Source organism: Perca flavescens, chromosome 9, assembly GCF_004354835.1.
Source record: "Perca flavescens isolate YP-PL-M2 chromosome 9, PFLA_1.0, whole genome shotgun sequence".
In the NCBI taxonomy this organism is placed as follows: Eukaryota; Metazoa; Chordata; class Actinopteri; order Perciformes; family Percidae; genus Perca; species Perca flavescens.
In genome coordinates, this window is record NC_041339.1 from 35,700,060 (window position 1) to 35,725,594 (window position 25,535).

General features: G+C 40.0%; 3 protein-coding genes and 1 long non-coding RNA gene across 4 annotated transcripts; 2 read left to right on the forward strand and 2 right to left on the reverse strand.

Annotated features, from left to right (window-relative positions):
• Positions 1-1,025: 1,025 nt before the first annotated feature.
• On the forward strand, positions 1,026-10,238 carry LOC114560980 (interferon-induced protein with tetratricopeptide repeats 1-like). The gene is made up of 3 exons (XM_028586613.1): positions 1,026-1,148; positions 8,010-8,711; positions 10,223-10,238. Exons 1-3 carry the CDS (start codon positions 1,141-1,143, stop codon positions 10,236-10,238), a joined length of 726 nt encoding a protein of 241 aa, XP_028442414.1. The 5' UTR covers positions 1,026-1,140.
• LOC114561394 (uncharacterized) lies at positions 6,037-7,208 on the reverse strand. The gene is made up of 3 exons (XR_003693352.1): positions 7,031-7,208; positions 6,472-6,796; positions 6,037-6,232 (listed from the first exon to the last, which is right to left on the reverse strand). It is a non-coding gene; the product is annotated as an uncharacterized LOC114561394 (long non-coding RNA).
• A 4,923-nt stretch (positions 10,239-15,161) lies between the features above and the next one.
• Positions 15,162-18,159, forward strand: LOC114561390 (interferon-induced protein with tetratricopeptide repeats 2-like). The gene is made up of 2 exons (XM_028587398.1): positions 15,162-15,302; positions 16,730-18,159. The coding sequence occupies exons 1-2, from the start codon at positions 15,295-15,297 to the stop codon at positions 18,003-18,005; spliced, it is 1,284 nt and encodes a 427-aa protein (XP_028443199.1). The 5' UTR covers positions 15,162-15,294; the 3' UTR covers positions 18,006-18,159.
• Positions 18,160-22,369: 4,210 nt separating this feature from the next.
• On the reverse strand, positions 22,370-25,404 carry LOC114561386 (interferon-induced protein with tetratricopeptide repeats 1B-like). Its single transcript, XM_028587392.1, has 2 exons — positions 25,324-25,404; positions 22,370-23,947 (listed from the first exon to the last, which is right to left on the reverse strand). Exons 1-2 carry the CDS (start codon positions 25,329-25,331, stop codon positions 22,636-22,638), a joined length of 1,320 nt encoding a protein of 439 aa, XP_028443193.1. The 5' UTR covers positions 25,332-25,404; the 3' UTR covers positions 22,370-22,635.
• Positions 25,405-25,535: the final 131 nt, after the last annotated feature.

Consider the following 25,535-nt stretch of genomic DNA (forward strand, 5'->3'; position numbering starts at 1 on the left):
AAATGACCATTTACTTCTGTTCACCCATACATGCTTACAAACACTCGTTCCTACTATTTATCCATTCATACATATCCATGCATTCATTCCTCCATTCATATCCATACATACATTCAGTCACAGATATACATTAATTAATTCACAGTCATACGTTCATCGCTGCTCATTAATGAGTGTGACTGAGAGAGGAACAAATGAGTGCTTCTACCTGTTATATAAGTCAACATGGATCAAACAAACACAACTGTATATTAATATCTCCGAGGTGACAGGTTAAAGATGATTAAATAGAGATGTTGTGTCTAATAGAAGTGTTTTTCAGTGAAACTGACCCCTGTCAGTGTGAAGTGGTAACAAACAGTAATCTGATTACACCGGTAGGTGGCAGCAGAACGTCATCATGCAGGCGTCTCCTAGGTCAGTGGTTCCCAACCTGGGGTCCGGGCACCGCCAGGGGCGGCGGCAAAGATCACGGGGGGGTGCAAGTATTTATCTGGTTTGAGGTTGAGGTGAGCTTTTCTTAGACATGAGTAGGGGGGGCGCCAAGGAAAAAAGGTTGGCAACCACTGTCCCAGCTCACCTGCAGACAGCTGCTCCACATGCATAGTGTATATATCTATGTAGGTCTACTAAACACATGTGTTTAAAGTAGGCTAATGAACATGACGTCTTAATATTTCTGTCTATGTAAAACTAAATAAAGAAAACAATATGAAAGGCTTTGCAGATTGTTTTTATTGCTTTATAGGCTATTTGTTCAGTCCATCACGTAGCCTTTATGCCTTTAATGTCTGATTTATATCTGAAAGTGTTGTAGGCTGCTGTGTGTGTGGATTCTATTTAGTCCATTTTCATTTGTAAATGTTCAAAGTGTCCACATAAACTAAATATAGCATATAACTGCATACATATAGCCTAGTTTCAAGGAGAAGAAACAACTTTTTCTAACCTGAAATCTACATAAGAGTAAATAATCACACAGTGGGAGGAGTCATGTTTTAGTTGATTTGAAAGTCAAGCCGCGTTAAGACACAACTGAAGAGTTGATGTGATATGCAAATGCCACACCTCGGACTTTTCTCTTCGATCAGCATCAGGCGCAAATCTGACTCATATTTAGGTCGAGGAGGAAACAGCTGAATGATGAGGTGAGTGGCTGAATAATGAGAATCGTTATAATTTAGTTCACTATAAACTATTACAGAATCCCAGAGCTCGACTTATTATCAGGGATGTAGTGGAGCTAAACGCACGTAAACGCCGTTTGCGCACCTCCCAAAATTCGGAAATAGCGTTTACCCACCTCCAAAGTGCGTTTATCCACCTCTAAATTGCGTGTATCCACCTCTAGCCTATAGTTCTTAAGCCATTTTAAATTAAGCTTATGTCGTTTAAGTTTCATTTTGTTCATTATTAGTTTCATAAGTTGTTAAATCTAAGACGACATTTTTCAAATTGCGCTGCATTACTGTCAGTGTTGACCAATCTCTTGCGGTGTTTGGTGTTTAAGCCCACAACGTCGCCTTCCAGGCAGCGATGCCTGGAAGGCACTAGGATTAGGCAATGGTTAGGGTTAGGTGCCTTGAAGTCATGAAGTCAATGGTCGCAGCGCTGCCTTGAAGTCAACGTTGGGGGCTTAACGCGAGACACGGCAGGCAAAAACATAGATTTTTTTTTTCACTGGTCAATTTTGAAATTTTGGGCTATTTGTCTTCAATAACATGTATTATTTCAGACTTGTGAAAAAAAGTAAAAAATACACATTTAGGTCTTTATTTTACTACACTTTGTCTGTTTGCGTCGGTAGGCTAGATTTCTCCTAAATTCAACAAAAGTTCGTTCTTAATCATCCCGCTGCTCCGCGATCGCTGTCTGCACCCTGTCACCACATATACCTAAATGTAACCAGACCTTCATCCACAGTCACGTGGGGGCCTGGATTGTAGAGAAAGGGTAATCGCTGCACCCACTTGTCCCATACATCCCGTATTGCTGCCAATTTGTCAGGAAAACATTGAATGTTTTCAGAGACATAGTGGCTGGAAATATTGCCCTTCCAGTTTCAGCATCCCAAAGGCTTGCTGTTGCTTCACTTTTTGACTTGTATACTCCTGCCAAAATGAGTAACCCAATGTAGGCATGGAGATCTGTCACATCCACATCTTTCCAACTCTCCACATACACACGACTTCCCTCTAAATTTGTCATCTCAAGTATATCTTTTTCAACTGATGGTGTCATGTAAAGCTCAAATGCTGATTTTATGTTGTGGACATGGCTGACAGCATATCTGGTGGGGCCTGGAATCATTTTTATCACATTAGCAGCTCTAAGTCTACCCTGTCAGAAAGCTCTCTCTCCTCTACAATGCTGTCGGATCCAAATATGGTCATTTCCTTTTCATAATCATCAATCAAAACAGACACAGGGGTCTCTCTCTCTCTCTCTCTCTCTCTCTCTCTCTCTCTCTCTCTCTCTCAGTGGGGGCACACAAAAAACTGGCAACACATGATATTCAAAGATTATAAACTTTATTTTACTTCAAAATCATATGACATTTATTAAAAAAAGTATTTTGTACAAGAGTGCAGGTGCAAGAGAGGTAGGGCCATAAAAAATGAAAAAAAAAAAGTACAGGGTACAAATAAAGGGTTCATATTCAATGTGATCAAAACTCCAGGATACAACAAAGGGTACAACAATGTGCCATTTCCTATTTATGGAAGCCCCACTACTGTGGACAGTTGATTCCACATTTTGTTTTAAGAAAGAAAACTTTATTAGTGATTTATAAACAAAACACACTACCCTGTATCCATTTAGGTAAAATAAACCAAATCAGAAAAGAAATGAAATTCACTACTTCACTGTCAGTTGATGAGCAAGGGTAGCCTACAAAAAAGGGCTTTATAACATATATGGGCAAGTCCATTTAGGACAGCACATTTCCACCATAGTTCACATTGGGAAAGAATGACAGCATGAATGCTCACTTAACAAACATACACTACATATACCTTTTCATACACATTTCTTTCAGTAATTTTTTAAGAGTGAAAGGGAAGTAAGCAATCGCTCATCATAGGATCAGTTACAATATTAGTGTTTGTTAGATCATCATGTCAAAGCTGGATCTGCAAAGTCTGAACGACACAAGTGTGCAATGATTGGAGTGATTTTGTTTATTTTTTTTTCTTGTTTTGCTTGTTTTCAAAAGGAAAAATCATAGTTGGTAAAAAATAAAATAAACTTGTGTTGAAAGGTATCACACTGTAGCATTTACAAATATCTAAAGAGGTTTAGTGGATGCCATACAACATCTGTGGAGCTTGAAGATTTGTAGTACATAGATGTTTGGCAGAGATAATTCAAAAGAAGAAAATCATATATATATATATACACACACACACACACACACACATACATACACTCTAGTAGTGTGTGTGGAACTACTGGTACTGTGAGGAAAAAAAGATATAAGATGATGTAAAATGAACAATAAAACAACAAGCTTGAGCTTCTTAAGACACGGTGGGTTCATCTAAGTAGACACATGTAACTTCATATGGACACCAGACTGTCTCTATCTACACATTTAACTTCATATGGACACCAGACTAACTCCATTCATTTTACTGGTGGTATTGAGAACAGATGAACCCACCGTGTCTTAAGAAGCTCAAGCTTGTTGTTTTATTGTTCATTTTACATCATCTTATATCTTTTTCCTCACAGCGGCACTCATACGCTACTAGCGTATATATCATATAGATACACTACACTACAGCAACAGGATACGGCGGTTGTGCTGTCTGGCAAAACGGTCCACAAATACATCAAGATCCAGAGCCTTGGCCCTTCTGGACTCTATGCTCAGGACACCAAGATCACTAGTGGTGGACCGCAGGAAGGTTTTTATCAGTTTCAGTGTGGAGAAACTGCGTTTGCAAGAGGCTGAGCTGACAGGAAGGGTTACAGCAATCTTGCACAGTCTAAAGAGCTCAAAGAAAACTTCCCTGTATGGCTCAATAAAACAAAACAGCTCAACTGTACTGCATGGCTTTTTGACTTCACCACTCTGTGTTTTTCTGTCCAAAACTCTCTTAAATTGATGGAGCTCATGCCCTAAATCATCAATGTCTGCATTATACAAACGGCCAAATGAAAAAACATTGCTCTCCTTTAAAAAGGCATCACTCTGAGGACTGAGAGACTGTATGCTTCTCGTGAGCTTACAGTTTGTATTGGAGAAACGTCTGTTCAACTCATTGAGCATGCTGTCAGTTACAGGATAGAAAAATGACGTGCGAAACATATCTTTGTCACGTTCTAACTCCCTCTGACCAACACTGCTTAGTGTGCAGTAGCCACTCAGTCTAGAGCTCAGCATTTTCTGACGTTTCGCCATTGACGTTGATGCAGAATCACACTGCTCACAAATATTCAATGCTTCATCCCACAACTTATCAAAGAAAGACTCCTGCCTGTGGTCTTTCAATGTCAGGACTAAAGCATTTACTAAGTTGCACAAGATGCACAACAAATTCTAGGTCAATTTGAGCAAGAAGACCTCGGGCCTCAACAGTTCTTTCACCATGACGTTCTTGAGCAATCTCTTGCAGTAGTCGTTTAAGGGCAGGTAGAGTGTCCATAATATTATGTAGGGCTAGAAATCGGCAAGCCCAACGTGTGTCGCTTAAACGTTGCAGCTCTCTTGTTCTGCCATACATTTCTCTTTGGAGAGACAGCCATTTTGGGTGCACATATGAGGAAAAAGTAAACATATAAAGACTCTGTAACAAAGAAAAAAAACTCCTCCGTTTCTGGGACACTTTTGACTACATCAACTAACACTAAATTCAGACAATGTGCACTACAATGGATGTAGAAGGCAAATGTAGCCTGTTCTTTGATCCTTGCCTGAACCCCTGAATGCTTACCGCTCATAACGGCAGCGCCATCGTACGCTTGGCCTACGAGGTTATTTTTGTAGTCCAGGCCATAACGTTCCAGTAAGTGTACTATTTTTCCAGGAAGCCCTGCTGCATCTAACCTCTCTGCAGATTCAAAATGGAGAAAACTCTCCTTAATGGCCCCATTGTAATAGTACCTGAGTGTGAAAGACATCTGTTCTTTTTTTGAAATATCCTTGGTTTCATCTGCCATGATGCTAAAAACCTCACTTTCCTTCACTTCTTCTACGATTTCAGACCGAACCATTTCTGCCAAACGACCCAAAACCTCATTCTGGATGATCTTGCTTGTGTACTTTGCATTGTGAATGGAAGTTAATCTTCTCTTAACAAGTGGGTCGTGGTTAGCAACTGGGTTAAGAATTTCCCCAAAGTTTCCTTTGTTAGTGGACTCTTCAGATTCAGCATGTCCTCTTTGTGCTAGGTTTTGTGTAGCTCTAAGTAACAGCACTTCCCCAACTGTTTTAATGTATGCCCGATTTTCTTGTACTTGTTTAGTGTGTTCTTTGTCAAGGAGATGTGCTAGTGTTGCGTCAGTTCTAACAGCTCTTTGATCATCCCTCCATGCTATCATTGCACACTTGTGTCCTTCAGACTTTGCGTGCACTGAAAGCCCCGCATCTCTCATAGTTTCTAAAACCAGGTGTTGAAACAAAAACGGTGTCTGGGGCATTTGGTGTGCTAAAACAGTGGTTCCCAATCTTTTTTCCTTGGCGCCCCCCCTACTCATGTCTAAGAAAAGCTGAGCCCCCCGCCCGAAACCAAAGTTGAGATAACTCTCGAGATAGAGCCTTACTTTCTTTTTTGATACAGAGCAGTTATCAGCACTGTTATGTTTCTCCTCCATGTTTCATTTATAAAATAGTGATGCCGTGGCGGCAGGAAAAATGAAGATACAACAAAATATATAGTTTTCATACAGACTTTTGTATACATTAGATATTCTAGTGTATTATCATTTGTTTAACATGTGCAAAACAATTTGTTTTACCTCAACCTCAAACCAGATAAAGACTCGCGCCCCCCCTGTGATCTTTGACGCCCCCCCTGGGGGTGCCCGGACCCCACGTTGGGAACCACTGTGCTAAAATGTCTACATGCATAGCAACATGTAGAGTCCGTCATTACAGAATACTCAAGCCATGGATTAGTAGTGTACCAGTTTGGCCTAAAGCTCCGTCTTCTCTCCCCCATCAGTGTGGTTGGGAACATCTTCAAGTTCGGCTGTACTGGTACGTCATACTTAGACTTGCTGATATCTGAAGAAGATGGACAGTAAAACATAGGGCGCAATTACAACATTTATTTACTAAGGCATGTATATCTGCATATATTTCAAAATGTAGGCCAAGTATTTACTTAAAAAAAACATTATAGCCATATTGACACAAAAAAGAATAAACAGCAGAAAGCAGCATTTTAAGGACACACAGTAGGCCTACAATGAAATTGTAATCTCATTGCTTTGCAAATAGTAAGAACCTTCTTCATCACAGACCTGATGGTGCAGTACTTGATCCACATGGATCCACTTGCTGTCCCTCTGGCTGTTCCTCTCTCTTTCCCTGTATGCTTTCTTCTTCATGCTCCTCACCCTCTTCTTCATCCTCCTCATGCTCCTCACCCTCTTCTTCATCTTCCCTCACCCTCTTCTTCATCCTCCTCACCCTCTGGAATTTCCTTCTCTTTGTCAGACCCCTCACTTTCATCACATGCTGGCTCTCCCTCTTCCTCAACTTTCTCAAAACCTCGATTTGTTTCTCTCACTTTTTTGTTTGCTGGGGCAAAAAATGACTTTATGTCTCTTCCTCGTTTCATGATAACTATTAGAAGAAGAAAAAACGGGTTAGGGGCATGCATTACATTTCGTTGCCTAACCATCCCTCCCTACTTAACACGGACAGATAACCTGTTGATTACTTTACTCAAATGTATTTGTTATCGTGATGCAACAGCCAAGACGGATGAAGTTACGTGGTTTACATCAAAACATTGTGTAGTCCTAGCAAGGATAGCCTACTAACAAGTCACTTATGAGATTAAATCGTTTTGCTTACCTTCGACTCCTGCAAATCGTAGCTAGCAAAGCCACTAGTGTCGGGGTGGTGGGAGGGTCAGATAGAAGTGGGGAAAACTGGGATAAGGATGAGGCGGGTAGATGGAGGTGCCTGATCTCCCTGCGCAATAAAGCTTTCCTCCTCCTCCTCCTACTCATCATCATCATCGTCACCCTCATCGTCTCCCTCACCTGCCTACACAGAAAGAAAATGTATAGGCCTACTGACCAAATCAGTAGCCTACCATTCTCATTAAATGCGCAATTTTGAAAACACATTGAAAACATGGTTTAGCAGGTTTTAAAAAGATGGAAATAGAATACATTTGGGTCTCTCTCTCTCTCTCTCTCTCTCCTGCCGTAGGCTATTTCAGCCTCTCGAGTAGGGCACACTGCATTGACTTCTAGATAGGCTACAATTACATACAGGACGTTGTTTACATACCGAAAGATTTGACTCTGTGGTCCTATGCTTTATGAATTCACTCAACCAGCTAAGTTGAGTCAATACTTTTGGGTAGCCGAAACTTAGCTGCCCCGCACCACTTCTGCACGCCACCTTCCACTTTTTGTGCGCCCTAGTAAATTTGTCACGGGCACTTTTCCAGTCTGTTTTCACCTTATCCACGGTCTTTCCCATCGCGGTTGCAAACTTCGAAAACTCACACTTTTACACACAAGTATCCTGTATCATCAATAGGCCTACATGGAGGCAATAGGCATTAGTAGCAAAGCAAACTGCTTGAAAATTGGTTGGAAATTCAGCCAGAAATTGTGATTTTAATTGTGGATAGAACTCCTGCCTCGATAGACATATACATGCATTAGAAGGCGCGGCTTGTTAACCCTCCTCCTTCCTCCACATGAAATGAACAGGGATTATCCAAACACTTTAAGGTATATATATATATATATATATATATATATATGTATAAGGTATACATTGATTTACTGTTGATGTTATTTTTATTCTCCATCAGTGCTGCTCAGAGTCAAACAACACTGGAGTCCAAACTGGAGGCCCTGCAGTGCCACTTCACCTGGGATCTGGACCCCAGCAAGGCCATACTTTTACGTCGAAAGGAAAAGTTCGAAGACATCGGCACCGAGGAGGGGAACAGCTGGCTGGGTCACATTTACAACCTGCGGGGGTTCGTTCAGTACAAGCTGGGGTTCACCGAAGACGCCCAGAGTTTCTTCAACAAGGCTGCAGAGGCCTTCAGCAAGATAAGAAACGCAGATGAGGGTCCCTGGTTGGTGGTGAACTACGGGAACCTGGCGTGGCTGCACCACCACCTGGGAGACCAAGCAGAGAGTCAGGCTTACCTGTCAAAGGTCGACACCCTGATGAATAAATACCCATCTCCATCCCAGGATGAGCTCCATCCAGAGATCTACGCTGAGAAAGCCTGGACCCTGATGAAGTTCAGCAAAGAACAAAAGAAAGAGGCTGCAGATTACTTCCAGAGAGCCATCAGGATGCAGCCGGACATGGTGGAGTGGAACAGCAGCTATGTCTTAGGGTTAGTGGGCTCTTTCAGGCAAAACAATAAGGTGGAGGCTGACCTCTTGGAGAAAATGAGAATCGCCAAGGAACAGGATCCAGAGAACTTGTACCTCGCTGCCCTCTACCTTAATCAATGTGCTCAGAAAGGAGAAAGTATTGAAGATGAAGCACATGAGTTAGCCAGAAAGGTTTTGAAGAATCCTGTCAGCAGCTACAGTGGTATTAAACCATTAATAAGGGTTTACAGTTACTATCTATCTGTTGATGAGGCCGTTGATTTGGCAGAGGAGGCTCTGAGAACCCATCCAGATCAGCGTTATCTGAAGAGATGTGCTACACTCTGCTACAAATGGAAAATCATTAATGTCAGGGACAGTCGCCCAAATCCAAGCGTGATAGACAGAGCAATCAGTCTCCATGAAGAGGTGATTGCTCTCTACCCTCATTCTTTCCTTATGAAGAAATTAGAACTCGCAAGTATATATGCACAGTTATATTACGGCCAGGCCGAAGCTGAGCAGATATATCAGGAACTGCTAGAAAGAGATCTGGAACCTGCAGACAAACAGATGCTCTACCACAGCTATGCAAAATATTTGCACCTCCATTGTAGGGATTACCAAAGGTCAATACAATATCACATGAAGGCTGTAGCGATACCGCAGCGATCCTTCTATCGATTGACGAGCATCAACACTCTGAAGAAGATTAGAGACAGAGGCAGGAGCCACATGTGTAGAGAAATAGAGGAGTTTCTGACAAACCTGCAAGAGCCATTATAGTGTTTTTAAACTGGTTCTTAATCCAGAAATTGATTACACATCAGGAAAACCTGTTGCCTTCTGCTGGTCTGCTGGTCCAGAAGCAGCAAACTGTATCCTTTAGAGGCAGGTTTTTACACTTTATGGAAGACAGAAGCTGTTAAATAATAAAAACCTTTACATTTATTCTGAAAACTGTCAGCAGTACACTAGATATATGAAACAAGCTGAATCATTCAATAACACAGGTTCTTTAAATAACATCCACTCTGGACACGTTCAAATATCATTACGTGATTAATTTAAATAGATTTTGATCAAATGTCGTCCTCCTTAACCATGGTGTTTATTATAGTGCTGTTGTGTTGAATAGTTTTTCCTTTGCACTGTATTTTAAGCTTATATAACAACATTATACTCTGTGTATGAAGTTTGCTTTGCTGTAAGAAAAAAAAGGTTGGTAATGTAATAGTTAATTTGATGTATAACCTGAATATGATATATATATATAATATAACCTACAACTGTACAACAATATCTACAAGTCGATATCTGAAAAGGTGAAAAAAATGACTAACCAAAGTGCAAAACAAACAAAACTAGTTCTAGCTTTAAGTCAACTGAAGACCAAATAATCACAAAAGGTGATGAGTCATGTTTTAGTTGTATTTCTGGGTGTGACTTCGATCCTGGGATACGAATGCCAAGCACAAGACTCGACAAATGCCACACCTCGGACTCTGTCTTCAAAGTAACGTCAAGAACCAAACTAACTCATTTTTAGAGAACTACTGAGTGGAGGAAACAGCTGAATGATGATGTAAGTCTTCCATGTCAAAAGTTGTCTCTTACAAACCACTTTCCTCATTTCTCCATCCGTCCTAGCCTCTTTATTTTCCTAAATCTTCTTTTTATGTGTTCCTAGAGGCAAATTTGCATAGCCTAGGATGGCAAAGGAATGTCCCGCCCTACTCTACCTCTGATTGACTAATAGTCGTTGCCTTCGTTAGTTGGATTGGTTAAGTTTAGGCAGTAGGTGTGAGATTGGTTAGAGCTAGGGTAAGAATATCAGGGTAAGCGATTTTGATGCTATCATAGTAGTGTCCATAGCACTCCCATTAAAAAATTTGACCGAAAATACCGTCAATCTTAAAAAAGTGGCGCTTCCTTCCTAATTATGCTTTTAAACGAAAGTTTGACTCGGGTACATTGACAAAAAACACACTAGGTTGCATTTCTGCAAGAGTTATGCCTCAATATGAATATTATAATATATAAACTTTGCTCGAAGTATCACCAGGGGCTCTACACTTTACTAAAAAGAAAGGTTTTGCACGACTCACTTCAGCAGTTGGTTTTTCCAAAAATAAAACATGGAAGTCAGAAACGTATACCTGAGTCAGTCAAATACACAATTATTTTAATTATATCATATGTGGTCTTGGGTTGAATTGTTTTTCCTTTGCATTGTATTTGAAGTTATAATAAGAACATACTACTGTCTTAAGGAAATTTGCTTTGCGGTAAGAAAAATGAAACTGAATGGTAATGTAATAGTTACTTTGATTGTATAACCTGAATAATGTCGGTAGATGCAACTGATTGTCAATCTGTGTCTCAGTTGTACACAATACAATAAATATGTACACTAAGAAATCTTGAAGTGTTTTGTTGTTGGTAGTTCCTGTAGGCCTACAAGAAATGAATGGACTCTACTCAGTAGGTTTGCAGTACTGCACACAGGATGAAGATGGCCTTTAATCAAACTAAAAGTAAAACTTTAAAAGCTGCTGCCAACATTAAAATTGGAAACTTTGAGAGAAGCAAAACATGTGTTTAGGCCCTAATATGTTTTGTGTTCCCCCAAAAAGCTCAAGTAGAGATTTCAGTAGGATTTATTAATACATTTCTTGGAAATATCTATCTATCTATCTATCTATAAATCATTCAATCACTCTATCATACCCATTGACAGTGATAATGTGGTCTGATTGAATACTCAATTCAGATTGGCTGCAGTGCCAAGTAGTTCAGATGAAACGGACCGTTTCACATTTACATTCAAAATCAATGCGCTACATCAAATGGGGGGAAAAACTGAATATCTCATTTCCAACACTGAGTGTAGTCCTTCAGTGCCTCGTCCTCTGACCAACACAGGATGGCGCTAACACACAAGCTACAAGAAGTAAGTTACACTCTACAAAAATATGCCTAGGCCTATAACTTAATAGACTTAAACATTTTATCAGAGCTGTATATTAGAGAGAGTTTGGCCAACTAGGGAATTGAATGTTCTGAGTTATCCCGTTATGCGATTGGTTCCGAGGTGGTCACGTGTTTTCGTGGACTCTATTTCTGATACCAACATTCTTCTGATTCCCATTGACATAGTTCAGGGAATAGTGGAATTTTTTTTATATAAATTATTAAAAAAAATGACATGAAAAAAATGTCCAACTGTTGCGTGTTTGTCTGCAATTAAAGAAAGGGAAACGCCAAAAGATTTCACAAGTTCCCCAATGAAACAAAAAGGCGAAAAGTAAGGGAGCTGAATGTGAAAAGAGCTAACTGGAGAGCAAGTGACTACTCATTATTGTGTGGGGTAAATGTAAATTTCTCACTTCAATTTATGAGAACAAATTACATAGGAAAAATATAGTAATACCATCGTTAATGTGTACCATGCTGTCAAAAATGTTCTAACACTGCATTAGAAATGAATGAAGTTTGAGATTAGCCATGCCTTATGCTAGCGTTAGCTTTTTCGCTAGCACTCCATGTACCTAAATTCTTGTGATCTTGCCATAGTCATATGGCTTTTGGTCTCGACCGAGTCCAGGTGTCTTTATTATGTTAATAATAATATGTGATACACAGCTTGGAAGGGGATGTTGTTCAGCTTTTCACAAGTTTAGACAGCTAGCTAACGCTATGCCGACGTTTGCTACGTTGGCGCAACAGCTTTAGCCTCCTAGCCTGCTAGTTAAATATTACAACTGCCTTCGGAGTTTCCTATATCTGCGTCCACGTTGTCAACATAAGACCTGTAGCGTTAGTGCTCCTTTTGTACCATAATTTTATTGAATGAAATATTGAGTTTGGCTCCTCTGAGATGGATGGGTTTTTGTTACGTTACACACAAAGCTAGCTATAGTTAGCCTGTATGCTAGCGGACATTAGGAAGGTAAACACTGCTCAGAGACTTGTTAGGCGAAGTGGTCACTCACTACATGGGCATTTTTTAGAGGCCCATTTACGATATAGAAGGTAAATATACACTGGAATATTTCCGTAAGGGCCTTGTACATATTGACAAACGTTGATAATAACATGTATATGCCTGTTTATGGTGAAAATAAGCAATTTATTTCAAGATAGCATATCCGCCCCATAGGGTTACACTGTAGAGTCATCTGACGTTGGTATCCAATATGGTGGCCATGATTTGAGTTGGCCAAACTCTCTCTAATATACAGCGCTGCATTTTATGAGGTTCTGCTGCCACCTACCGGTGTAATCAGATTACTGTTTGTTACCACTTCACACTGACAGGGTTCAGTTTCACTGAAAAACACTTCTTTTTGACACAAAATCTCTATTTAATCATCTTTCTCCCGTTTACCTGTCACCTTGGAGATATTAATATACAGTTGCATTTGTTGGTTGACTGAAAAGTTGAAAGTTAAAAAAATGATTTGCCTGCAGCTTTTTAAAAATGTGTAGTTTGGTTAATGTCCATCATCGTCCTGTGTGAAGTTCTGCAAGATTGTGTAGAAAACATGAATTTCTTCTATAGTTACCACGAACACACAACAAAATACTAACGAAAAGAGGATTTCTTTGTTCATATAATGTATATTTAATAGTATCGTGTAGGCTACAAATGGCGATCATATTCAGGTTATACATCAAATTAACTATTACATTAAAAACTGTTTATATTTCTTACAGCAAAGCAAACTTCATACACAGAGTATAATGTACTTATTTAAACTTAAACATGAAATCATTCAACACAACAGGAATATAATAAACATTTAAGTTTGGAAAAGACAACATCTGATCAAAATCTATTTTAATTAATCATGTGATGACATCTGAACCTGTCCACAGTGGATGTTATTTAAAGGACCAGTGTTATTAAATGATTATTTGATACAGATCTAGTGTACTACTACTGACAGGTTTCAGAGTCAATGTTAAAGTTATTTTTATTTTGATTCAGAATTAACATCATTGTAATGACATACAACAAAATTAAAAGTGCTACTCTATGGTGCAAACATAAAAACACACATATAACGGCATTTCACTTGTATTAATGTGCAGACAGTTGTCTTTAGATACATATCTTTGTGATAAAGACCAAAACCAACAATGTGTTGATCATATATGTTCTAAATAAGGTGTTGCTGCTTCTGGACCAGCAGACCAACAGAAGGATCAGCTTTTCCTGATGTATGTAATCTAGGGTGACCATATTTTGATTTCCAAAAAAGAGGACACTCGGCCTGGCCTCGAGACAAATCCAGACACTGGTGATTCTCAGAGGTTAATGAACATGCTTTATTATGCCTCAATTGGGCAAAAATAACCTCTGTAATAAAATAAAATCTGTAACAACATGTAACAAAATAATAGCTCTCTTTTAAAATAAATAAATAATATGAAATAATGTTCTAAATATGACCTCTTCTGTGTTAGAAAATCCAGCTTCAACAAAATATCTCTTAATACCTTTTCAATGTAATAAGATAAATAATAAAGACACTGAAACATATGTGCCAGCTTTGCACACGGTGCACACGCCTCTCACTTGTCCGGTCCCGACCGGGACGGTATGTGGGACATTTTTTTTGCAGTTCAACTGTGAAGCTGCACTAGTCTTGTTTTATGGTTGTAAGTGGACTGATGTTTACTTGTGCGCTAGTGTGTGCGTCGAGACGGCGTGTGTGTGTGTGTGTGTGTGTGTGTGTGTGGGGGGGGACCCTGTCTGCCCTGGTCCCTGTCTGTCTGCCCTGGTCCCTGTCTATCTGCCCTGGTCCCTGTCTGTCTGCCCTGGTCCCTGTCTGTCTGCCCTGGTCCCTGTCTATCTGCCCTGGTCCCTGTCTGTCTGCCCTGGTCCCTGTCTGTCTGCCCTGGTCCCTGTCTGTCTGCCCGGGTCCCTGTCTGTCTGCCCTGGTCCCTGTCTGTCTGCCCGGGTCCCTGTCTGTCTGCCCTGGTCCCTGTCTGTCTGCCCGGGTCCCTGTGTATGTGCGCGTCGCAGAGCCGCTCACAAGGCAGCCTCTCGGGAATTACGTCACACAACAAACTACCTACCGTAGTATTGTGTTGAGCAAAGCGCCAGTCAATTTAAGTACACGCTTAATGGTCCCATGAAAACCGGACATTTTAGTGAATTTATAACCCCCCCGGACGCCCCGGACAGTAGGTAAAAAGTGGACATGTCCGGGCAAAAGAGGAGGTTTGGTTACCCTAATGTAATCGATATAATGTAATGTATGTACCTACGCTTAATCTGGATTTAGAAGCAGTGCTTTTAAAAACACTATGGCTCTTGAAGGTTTGCCAGAAACTCCTCTATTTATCTACAACTTTGGTTCTCCTCGAGATTGAGGTAATATTTTGCATGGAATAGGGGCCATAGAGTATCTGTTTGTCTGCAGGTTCCAGATCATTTTCTAGCAGTTCTTGGTATATCTTCTATGCTATTTCCTGGCCGTAATTTAACTGTGCATAAACATTTGTGAGTTAAATTTTTTTTTCATAAGGAGCCAAATGCAAAACAAACACGAATAAAAAAAAAAAAAAAATCAACTGAAGACCAAATAATCCGACGATGTGATGAGTCATGTTTTAGTTTCATTTCCGGGTGTGACTTCCATTCCTGGGAAACAAACAAGCCGAGCCACACCTCGGACTTTGTCTTCAAAGTAACGTCAAGAACCAAACTGACTCATATTTAGAGAACTACTGAGTGGAGGAAACAGCTGAATGATGAGGTGAGTCTTCCCTGTCAAAAGTTGTCTCTTACAACCCACTTTCCTCATTTCTCCATCTGTCCTCTCTTTATTTTCCCCACATTTCTTTTTAGATGTGTTCCTGGAGGCGAATTTGCATATCCTAGGATGGCAAAGGAATGACCCACCCTACTCTGCCACTGATTGGCTAATATTTGTTGCCTTCGTTAGTTGGATTGGTTAGGTTTAGCCAGTAGGCGTGAGATTGGTTAGAGTTAGGGTAAGAATATCAGTGTAAGCCAATCAGAGGCAGAGTATTGCGGGACATGCCTTTCCATCCTAGGTTTTGCGTCCTGGAGCACGTTCAATCTCAGAATAGTGCTCTCCGTTTTGCTACGGTTTCCAGGTTGAACAAAATGTTTCTTCGGTGTGAAACAAAATTTGAACAATTTTTCTCCCGTTTGGTTCAGCAGCGACGTGCATGTAAACTCGTGGTAGACTATTAAAAAGGGAGTGTGATGGGCCCCGGCACCTTTTCAGTTTAAATTAACGTGCCCCTGTAATGGGAAAATTACATTTAAGCACAATTTATTTTATATTCATGACTATGTTACTTTTCCTCTTCTCTTAATATAGGGGAGAGCTCATTTTTGTCTTGACTTATCATAACTGGAGACGCAAAGTCTGTAGTAGACATATGCTAGGGGCTCCTTGAGTTACCCGATAGTTACCAGTGTAAGGTCACTCATGTCCTAAACCATTTTCATTTCTGTGCCTTCCTTCTTCAGAAACGGGTTAAAGCTAAACCATAAACAACCATAGAATGTGTCGTCCCAAGGATGTTCACTTTCCCCAGGAGCCAGATAAACAGGTGTTTAGTGTTTATTTTCTGACCAACTGCTTCACGTAAGAATGTGAAGAGAAGGAGGTGCCATAACTGATAATGGTATATAACTCAGGGTTTAAACTTCGCCTAGTTGAACACGCTTCCACAAAGAAACTACATTTGCTTTGTACAATTGTTTTGTTCCTGTATCTGCAGATACATATTAAATACTCAAAAGACCAAAGTTTGGTTTCATTCTCAAACTGTCTTTATTTGTTTCAATCTTTAACTTTATACCTTCTACTCCTGCTGATTAAGAAACTTCCACCACACCCCTTAGACACTCACTGTAGGAGGAACTATTATGGAGGCGGTTTGAGTACTTTGCCTTTGTCTGTCTATCTGTCTGTGACCAGGTTTGGTCACTAACAGATAGCATCACAACCATGCAAGTTGCAGTTACCAAAGTCCACAGGTGTGGTCCGAGTTAGGGCACCAGAAGTAGGGAAGGGACCATTTCTCTCCTCCTTCCTTCGCCCCTTCTTCCTCCACATGAAATGAACAGTGTGATTATCCAAACACTTAAAGGTTAGAATAGATCACATTAAATTAACTTACTATTATAGTATTTTTTTTCCATCAGTGAAACAACACTGGATTCCAAACTGGAGGCCCTGCATTGCCACTTCACCTGGGATCTGGAGATCAGCAAGCCCATACTTTTACATTACAAGGACAAGCTGGAGGACATCGGCACCGAGGAGGGGAACAGCTGGCTGGGTCACATTTACAACCTGCGGGGGTTCGTTCAGTACAAGCTGGGGTTCACCGAAGACGCCCAGAGTTTCTTCAACAAGGCTGCAGAGGCCTTCAGCAAGATAAGAAACGCAGATGAGGGTCCCTGGTTGGTGGTGAACTACGGGAACCTGGCGTGGCTGCACCACCACCTGGGAGACCAAGCAGAGAGTCAGGCTTACCTGTCAAAGGTCAACACCCTGATGAATAAATACCCATCTCCATCCCAGGATGAGCTCCATCCAGAGATCTACGCTGAGAAAGGCTGGACTCTGTTGAATTTCAAATTTGTCAAAATTCTGGCTGCAGATTACTTCCAGAGAGCCATCAGGATGCAGCCGGGCATGGTGGAGTGGAACAGCAGCCATGCCCGAGCACTAGTGTATGCCACTGACTACACAGAGCAGGAGGCTGACATCTTGGAGATTATGAAAATCGCCAAAGAACAGGATCCAGAGAACGTGTACCTCGCTGCTCACTACTTAACTCTACGTGCTGACCGCGGAGAAGAAATCAAAGATGAAGCACGTGAGTTAGCCAGAAAGGTTTTGCAAAAACCTGTCGGCCTCTACAGTGGTGTTAGACCATTATTACAGCTTTACAGTACCTATGTATCTATGGATGAAGCCATTGCTTTGGCAGAGGAGGCTCTGGGAAAACATCCACATGAGCGTTATCTGAAGAAATGCGTTGCACTCCTCTACCAATGGAAAATCTTCAGGGAGAGTCGCCCAGATCAAGGCTTGATAGACAGAGCAATCATTCTTCTCGAGGAGGTGATTTCTCTTTACCCTCATTCTTCATTTTTTAGGAAAACAGATCTTGCAGAAATATACGCAATGTCAAACCACAGCCAGGATAAAGCTGAGCAGATATACCTTGAAATGCTAGAAAGAGATCTGGAACCTGCAGACAAACAGATGGTTTATAACTGCTATGCAAAATATTTAAACTGTAATCAACAGGACTACCAAAGGTCAATACAGTATAACATGAAAGTAGCAGCAATACCGGTTCAATCCCCTTATCGCTGTAACAGCATCGCAACTCTGAAGAAGATGAAAGACAAAGGCCACATGTGTAGAGAAATAGAAGAGTTTCTGGAAAACCTGCAGGAGCCATAGTGTTTTTAACAGCACTGGTTCTAAATCCAGAAAAAAATATAAAGCATTACCTGAAATAAATCTGCACGTATTTGTTCATGTGATTACTTCCAGGAAAGATTTGTGGCAATTGTGAACAAGATTCTCAAAATAAAACACGGAAGTGAGAAACTTTTACCTGAGTCAGTTAATTACACAATTAATTTAAATATAGCATATGTGGTCTTTCTATTATGTTCCTGTTGGGTTGAATCATTTTTCCTTTGCATTGTATTTGAAGTTATAATAAGAACATACTACTGTCTTAAGGAAATTTGCTTTGCGGTAAGAAAAATCAAACTGAATGGTAATGTAATAGTTACTTTGATTGTATAACCTGAATAATGTCGGTAGATGCAACTGATTGTCAATCTGTGTCTCAGTTGTACACAATACAATAAATATGTACACTAAGAAATGTTTTTGTTGTTGGTAGTTCCTGTAGGCCTACAAGAAATGAATGGACTCTACTCAGTAGGTTTGCAGTACTGCACACAGGACGAAGATGGCCTTTAATCAAACTAAAAGTAAAACTTTTAAAAGCTGCTGCCAACATTAAAATTGGAAACTCTGAGAGAAGCAAAAAATGTGTTTACTAGGCCCCTAATATATTTTGTGTTCCCCCAAAAAGCTCAAGTAGAGATTTCAGAAGGATTTATTAATACAATTATTGGAAATCTATCTATCTATCTATCTATCTATCTATCTATCTATCTATCTATCTATCTATCTATCCATCCATCCATACCATTGACAGTGATAATGTGGTCGGAGTGAATACTCAATTCAGATTGGCTACAGTGCCAAGTAGTTCCGATGAAACGGACCGTTTGACATTTACATTCAAAATCAATGCGCTACATCAACTGAATATCTCATTTCCAACACTGAGTGTAGTCCTTCAGTGCCTCGTCCTCTGACCAACACAGGATGGCGCTAACACACAAGCTACAAGAAGTAAGTTACACTCTACAACCCTCTACATGCCTCCTCTGAACTTGTTAGTGTTAGTTAGTGTTCATCTCTTTTCAACTCTCTAAATGGCAGGTCATTTCTTCATGATAGTCTTCATATTGATTCGTGGACACAGACGTGGCTGAGAAAGCTCGCTTGTCTTGTTGTTAAACATACAGTCAGATTATATTTAATGATTGTCAACCGTACACAATGTCTTTGATGTCATTGATCTTGCTAGCATTCCCTTAGCTGGCTAACGTCTCGTGGCTAGAAATATCTCCCGTTGCCATGTGGTCGTATCTAAGATCCGTCTTATGTTCTGGAGATGTGAAAAACATTTACATTGCATAAGAACCATATGGGATAGGAATGGTTGTTCCGGGTATTAGTCAAACCCTTGGATGTTACTGGGGGAAACGGATGTCTTGTTTGAAAAAAGTTTACATTTTGACTTTGTATATATATATATATATATATATATATATATATATATATATATATATATATATATATATATATATATATATATTTATATTTATATATACATATATGGTGTAGCCAGGTTACTGTTTGTTACCATCTCACACTGACAGGGTCCAGTTTAAATTGTTAATGTGCTGTTCCACTCCACCACTGTCCCTGACATACATGATCTTCCATTTGTAGCTGTGCAGCGCATCTCTTCAGATAACGCTCATCTGGATGGGTTTTCAGAGCCTCCTCTGCCAAATCAATGGCCTCATCAATAGAAACATGGTATCTGTAAACATATAGTAATTGTATAATACCACTGTAGCTGCTGACAGGATTTCTCAAAACCTTTCTGGCTAACTCACGTGCTTCATCTTTGATATTGAACTAGGAACATGTTCTCTGGATCCTGTTCCTTGGCCACTCTCATTTTCTCCAGAAGGTCAGCCTCCAGCCCTGTGTCTCTCTTATCACAAATAAATGCTAACCCTAAGACGTAGCTGCTATTCCACTCCACCATGTACGGCTGCATCCTGATGGCTCTCTGGAAGTAATTGATAGGTTGGATATTTCTGCCTATATATGTTTCAAGTGTATTTTATGTGTTGTATGTAGGGTACTACACAAGAAGGTTAGTCTGGGGACAACCTTCTCCCAGAGGAATGTGTGAATCTATTATGAGTTTGGGCACAACTTTCACACAGAGGAATTGGAGCCAGGAATGTGAGAATCTATTAGGAGCACGTGCCATAAAAGGTGTAGTTTAAGAGTAAACTGTTCCAACTGAAATAGATGTCTCATGCTGTGTAAGCACAAAAAGTGTTTAAAAGGTATTCATTCTGATGTACATGTTGTTCATCCTTGGGCAGACGTGTCTGTATGCTCATGGTTGTTCCAGTGTCATGAAAGTTTGTTCACTGTTTGAATAAAGTTGCACTTGATTTGTAATCCTCGGACTGGTCGTCATCTTTGAGGTCTCCCAATATCATTTCTGAATAATCACCCGATATCAGTAATCTGCAGAATTAAATCAAATTATATCCTGAGAAAAGTGGATTTTGAGAGGTATAGCTCCATAGAGTCCCATTCATTCTGCACTGGCCTGTGACCAGTTCAGAAGCCCGAAGTAACGAGGGAGTGGAACTTCTTCCTATATTAGAAATTCTTTGACGGTGCACTTCATGAGTTTATTCAGTAAGCAGAGAAATGTAAAAGACCGGTCCACAGCCTGCACTTCTTTTCCTAGAACTCGTATTTCTTTCAGAGGACTTTGTTCAATAAATCCATATTCTTCAATCTTATATTGATAGTCTTTTTTTCTATATCTTTTTTATTTTAGGTCCTTTTATTGTCGTTAGCTGTGATGCTAAAGCAGTTTTAGCTTTCCCATGATGCTTTTGAAAGTTTTTTAACAATCAGAGGAGTTGCTTTCAGGGCCTGTGAAATAAAGTGGGAAAAATACAAATTTGACCGACCCACAATGCTGCAATATATATATAATATTGATTTTGGCTTTTTGAATTGATAGACATTTTGAATTGAGACATTTGAATATAGTGCCCGATGCCCATATGCCTACATGTATGTAGTTGGATAAGTTAGTAAATTACATCTTAGAAATCCCCTTGATTATGTCTGATATTTTTGGCAGGGGGAAAGCAAATGTTGGTTTCTCTTTGCATAATGAAAATTATTTATTTTTTGTTAGTTTTTTTGGCTTGGCTGATGTACTAATGTGTATTGATTTTAACATTTTGAATTGAGTGCTGTGCTTTTTGAATTTTACATTTTGAATTGGGACATTTGAATATAGTGCTCAGTATTTAGTTGGACAAATTGGTAAATTACATTTGAGAAATCCCCTTGATTATGTCTACAAAATTATTTTAGATATAGTATCAGTTCAAGTTTAAATCACCACTACTTCTGGTAATTGACTTAGTATCTCAGAATATAAACTAAGAATCTCAAAGTAATAAGAAAATGTAAAATATTGACTTAGAATCTCAATATATTGGCTTAGTATCTCAATATATTGACTTAATATCTCAAAATATTGGTTCAGTATCTCAATATATTGAGCTTAGCTTGTTTATCAACGCCGTTTGGCCTCCATTGACTTACATTACCTTGCGATTGCGTGTGAATTCACGCCGTAGCGAGTAGTATGAAAGAGTGAAAATCCGTGCAGGGAGGTTGGTCAGGGGGGAGGATGGGGTCAAACAACACAGGACCCTCACCCAGGAGGAGGAGGAGAGGAGTTTGTTACCACTTCACACTGACAGGGTTCAGTTTCACTGAAAAACACTTTAGACACAACATCTCTATTTAATCACTTTTCTTTACCTGTTAACCTGTCACATTGGAGATATTGTTCTACAGTTGTTTTTGTTTGATGCTCATCTGGTTTGTATGAAAAGTTGAAAGTTAAAAAAACAAACCGTTTGGCGACAGCTTTCAAAAATTATAGTTTGGTTACCGTCCATCATCGTCCTGTGTGAAGTTCTGCAAGATTGTGTAGAAAACAGGAATTTCTTGTATAGTTACCACCAAAAAAAACAACTTAGAGAGGATTTCTTAGTTCACATAATGTTTATTTAATAGTATCGCGGAGGCTACAAATGGGATCATATTCAGGTTATACATCAAATTAACAGCCTTCATTATAACACATTTATGATTCATACAGTGAAACACATTTCATACAGAGAGTATAAGTTCTTATATAAACTTAAAATACAGTTCAAATGAAGAACAATTCAACACAACAGAATATAACACCGTGGTAAAGTTAAGAAAGACAACATTTAATCAAAATCTATTTGAATTAATCATGTAATGACATCTGAATGTGTCCACAGTGGATGTTATTTAAATGATTCAGCATGTCTCATATATATAGTTTACTGCTGCTTACAGTTTTCCAGAATAAATGTAAGGGTTTGTATTATTTAACAGCCTTTGTCTTCCATAAAGTGAAAAAAGAGTCTTTAAAGGATACAGCTCAAAATATAGGCTACGATCTTTTTCTTTGCGATAACCGTGACAAACCAAAAACAACCATTTGATCGTACGTGTTCTGAATAAGATGTTGCTGCTTCTGGACCAGCCGACCAGCAGAAGGAAACAGGTTTTCCTGATGTGTAATCAATTTCTGGATTAAGAACCAGTGCTTTTAAAAACACTATAATGGCTCTTGCAGGTTTGCCAGAAACTCCTCTATTTCTCTACACATGTGGCTCCTGCCTCTGTCTCTAATCTTCTTCAGAGTGTTGATGCTCGTCAATCGATAGAAGGATTGCTGCGGTATCGCTGCCGCCTTCATGTGATATTGTATTGACCTTTGGTAATCCCTACAATGGAGGTATAAATGTTTTGCATAGTTGTGGTAGAGCATCTGTTTGTCTGCAGGTTCCAGATCCATTTCTAGCAGTTCCTGATATATCTGCTCAGCTTCAACCTGGCTGTAATTTGACTTTGCATATATAGTTGCAAGGTCTATTTTCTTCATAAGGAAAGAATGAGGGTAGAGAGCAATCACCTCTTCATGGAGACTGATTGCTCTGTCTATCATACTTGGTTTTGGGTGACTGTCCCTGACGTTAATGATTTTCGAATCATTGTAGCAGAGAGCAGCACATCTCTTCAGATAACGCTCATCTGGATGGGTTTCCAGAGCCTCCTCTGCCAAATCAATGGCCTCATCAATAGATAGATAGTATTTGTAAACCTTCAGTAATGGTTTAATACCACTGTAGCTGCTCACAGGATTCTTCAAAACCTTTCTGGCTAACTCATGTGCTTCTTCTTCGATTCTCTCTCCTTTCTGAGCACATTGATGAAGGTAGTGAACAGCGAGGTACAAGTTCTCTGGATCCTGTTCCTTGGCGATTCTCATTTTCTCCAGAAGGTCAGCCTTCACCTTTTTGTTTTTCCTGAGAGACCCCACTAACCCTAAAACGTAGCTGGTGTTCCACTCCACCATGTCCGGCTGCATCCTGATGGCTCTCTGGAAGTAATCTGCAGCCCGTTTCTTTTGTTCTCCGCTGAACTTCATCAGGGTCCAGGCTTTCTCAGCGTAGATCTCTGGATGGAGCTCATCCTGGGATGGAGATGGGTATTTATTCATCAGGGTGTTGACCTTTGACAGGTAAGCCTGACTCCCTGCTTGGTCTCCCAGGTGGTGGTGCAGCCACGCCAGGTTCCCGTAGTTCACCACCAACCAGGGACCCTCATCTGCGTTTCTTATCTTGCTGAAGGCCTCTGCAGCCTTGTTGAAGAAACTCTGGGCGTCTTCGGTGAACCCCAGCTTGTACTGAACGAACCCCCGCAGGTTGTAAATGTGACCCAGCCAGCTGTTCCCCTCCTCGGTGCCGATGTCTTCGAACTTTTCCTTTCGACGTAACAGCATGGCCTTGCTGGGGTCCAGATCCCAGGTGAAGTGGCACTGCAGGGCCTCCAGTTTGGACTCCAGTGTTGTTTGACTCTGAGCAGCACTGATGGAGAATACAAATAACATCAACAGTAAATCAATGTAATAAGCCTTAAAGTGTTTGGACAATCCCTGTTCATTTCATGTGGAGGAAGGAGGGGGGGAGGAAGGAAGATAGAAATGTCTCCTTCCCTACTTCTGGCCCCCTTTCTCAGACCACACCCTGAACTGTGCCTTCATTTACATCATATATACTCTATATGTTTAGATACCGCATTGGATGCTGTTGTTCATTGGAGCGATACATCAATCATGGGATTGACAAGCCGTGCCTTCTAATTCATGTATATGTCTATCGAGGCAGGAGTTCTATCCATGATTAAAATCACAATTTCTGGCTGAATTTTCAACCAATTTTCATGCGGTTTGCTTTGCTACTAACGCCTATTGCCTCCATGTAGGCCTATTGATGATACAGGATACTTGTGTGTAAAAGTGTGAGTTTTCAAATCGAAATACCTTATCTTGTGTAGAGACAACTTTAACCGTCACTATGATTTAAATTGGTGACTTATATAAACATTCACACTCATAAAGTTATGAAAGATGGCATTAGCTATAGACACCAAAACCGTTTTTGTACCAGGCTGTAAACATGTTTACTTCAGCTGTGATTTTTTAACTTGGGGTTCTGTGAGGATTGACTCCAGGGACTAAAGTTCAGCCCAGAGCTGATAGCATCATTTACAGCATCTTACTAATTACTTTAAATTAAAAAAAATGGGCTACTTTATATGACACAAGCTAGCATTAGCTTAATTCAGTATCAGGACAGTAACTTAACTTTATGTTAGCTTAAAAGAAGGATTAACATTAGGTTAAGCTAGGCCTACCTCTTTGTTCGTAACAGTAAAATATTGTAAAACCCCTTTTTCATCTGTGAAATGTTATTCCATGTTGCAAAGTGTTGGCCTTCCTTTCGGATGAAAATACTAAAGCAGCACTAACGTCGCACAAAAAAACTTTTTCTGTAATAGCCCTAGGTTGGCGTGTCAGAGGCTTAAGTCGTAATGATCACAACGGGTCGGATGTCCGTCCCAAGATGGCGGCGGCAGAGACTCAGACGCATCTCACAAGCAGAAGACGTCTCTAATAGGCCTATATGCATTCAGATCTCAACTAAACACAGGAAGTTTGTGAGTGACAGACAGACAGACAGACAGACAGCATAAGCCACTGTTATATCCATGGCAGTTATTTTTTATTTTATTTTTTTAAAGTAAATACATATGACCCTGGCTTAGCGGGAAAATGGAAGAAATGAAAAGAACAAGAAACAGACTCAAAACATTGTCATTTCTATAATATGTGGAGCTCTGGGATCCAGTAATATCTTATAATAACCTAAATTATAACGATTCTGATTATATAGCCACTCACCTCATCATTCAGCTGTTTCCTCCTCGACCAAAATATGAGTTAGATTTGCACCTGATGTTGCTTCGAAGAGAAAAGTCTGAGGTGTGGCATTTGCATATAAAGTCTTCAGTGCTGTCTTAACGCGGCTTGATGCTCGTTTCCCAGCAACAGAAGTCACATCCGGGGAAAAAATACTACAACTTGTTGAAGCACGCAGCTTTAAATAGTCACGC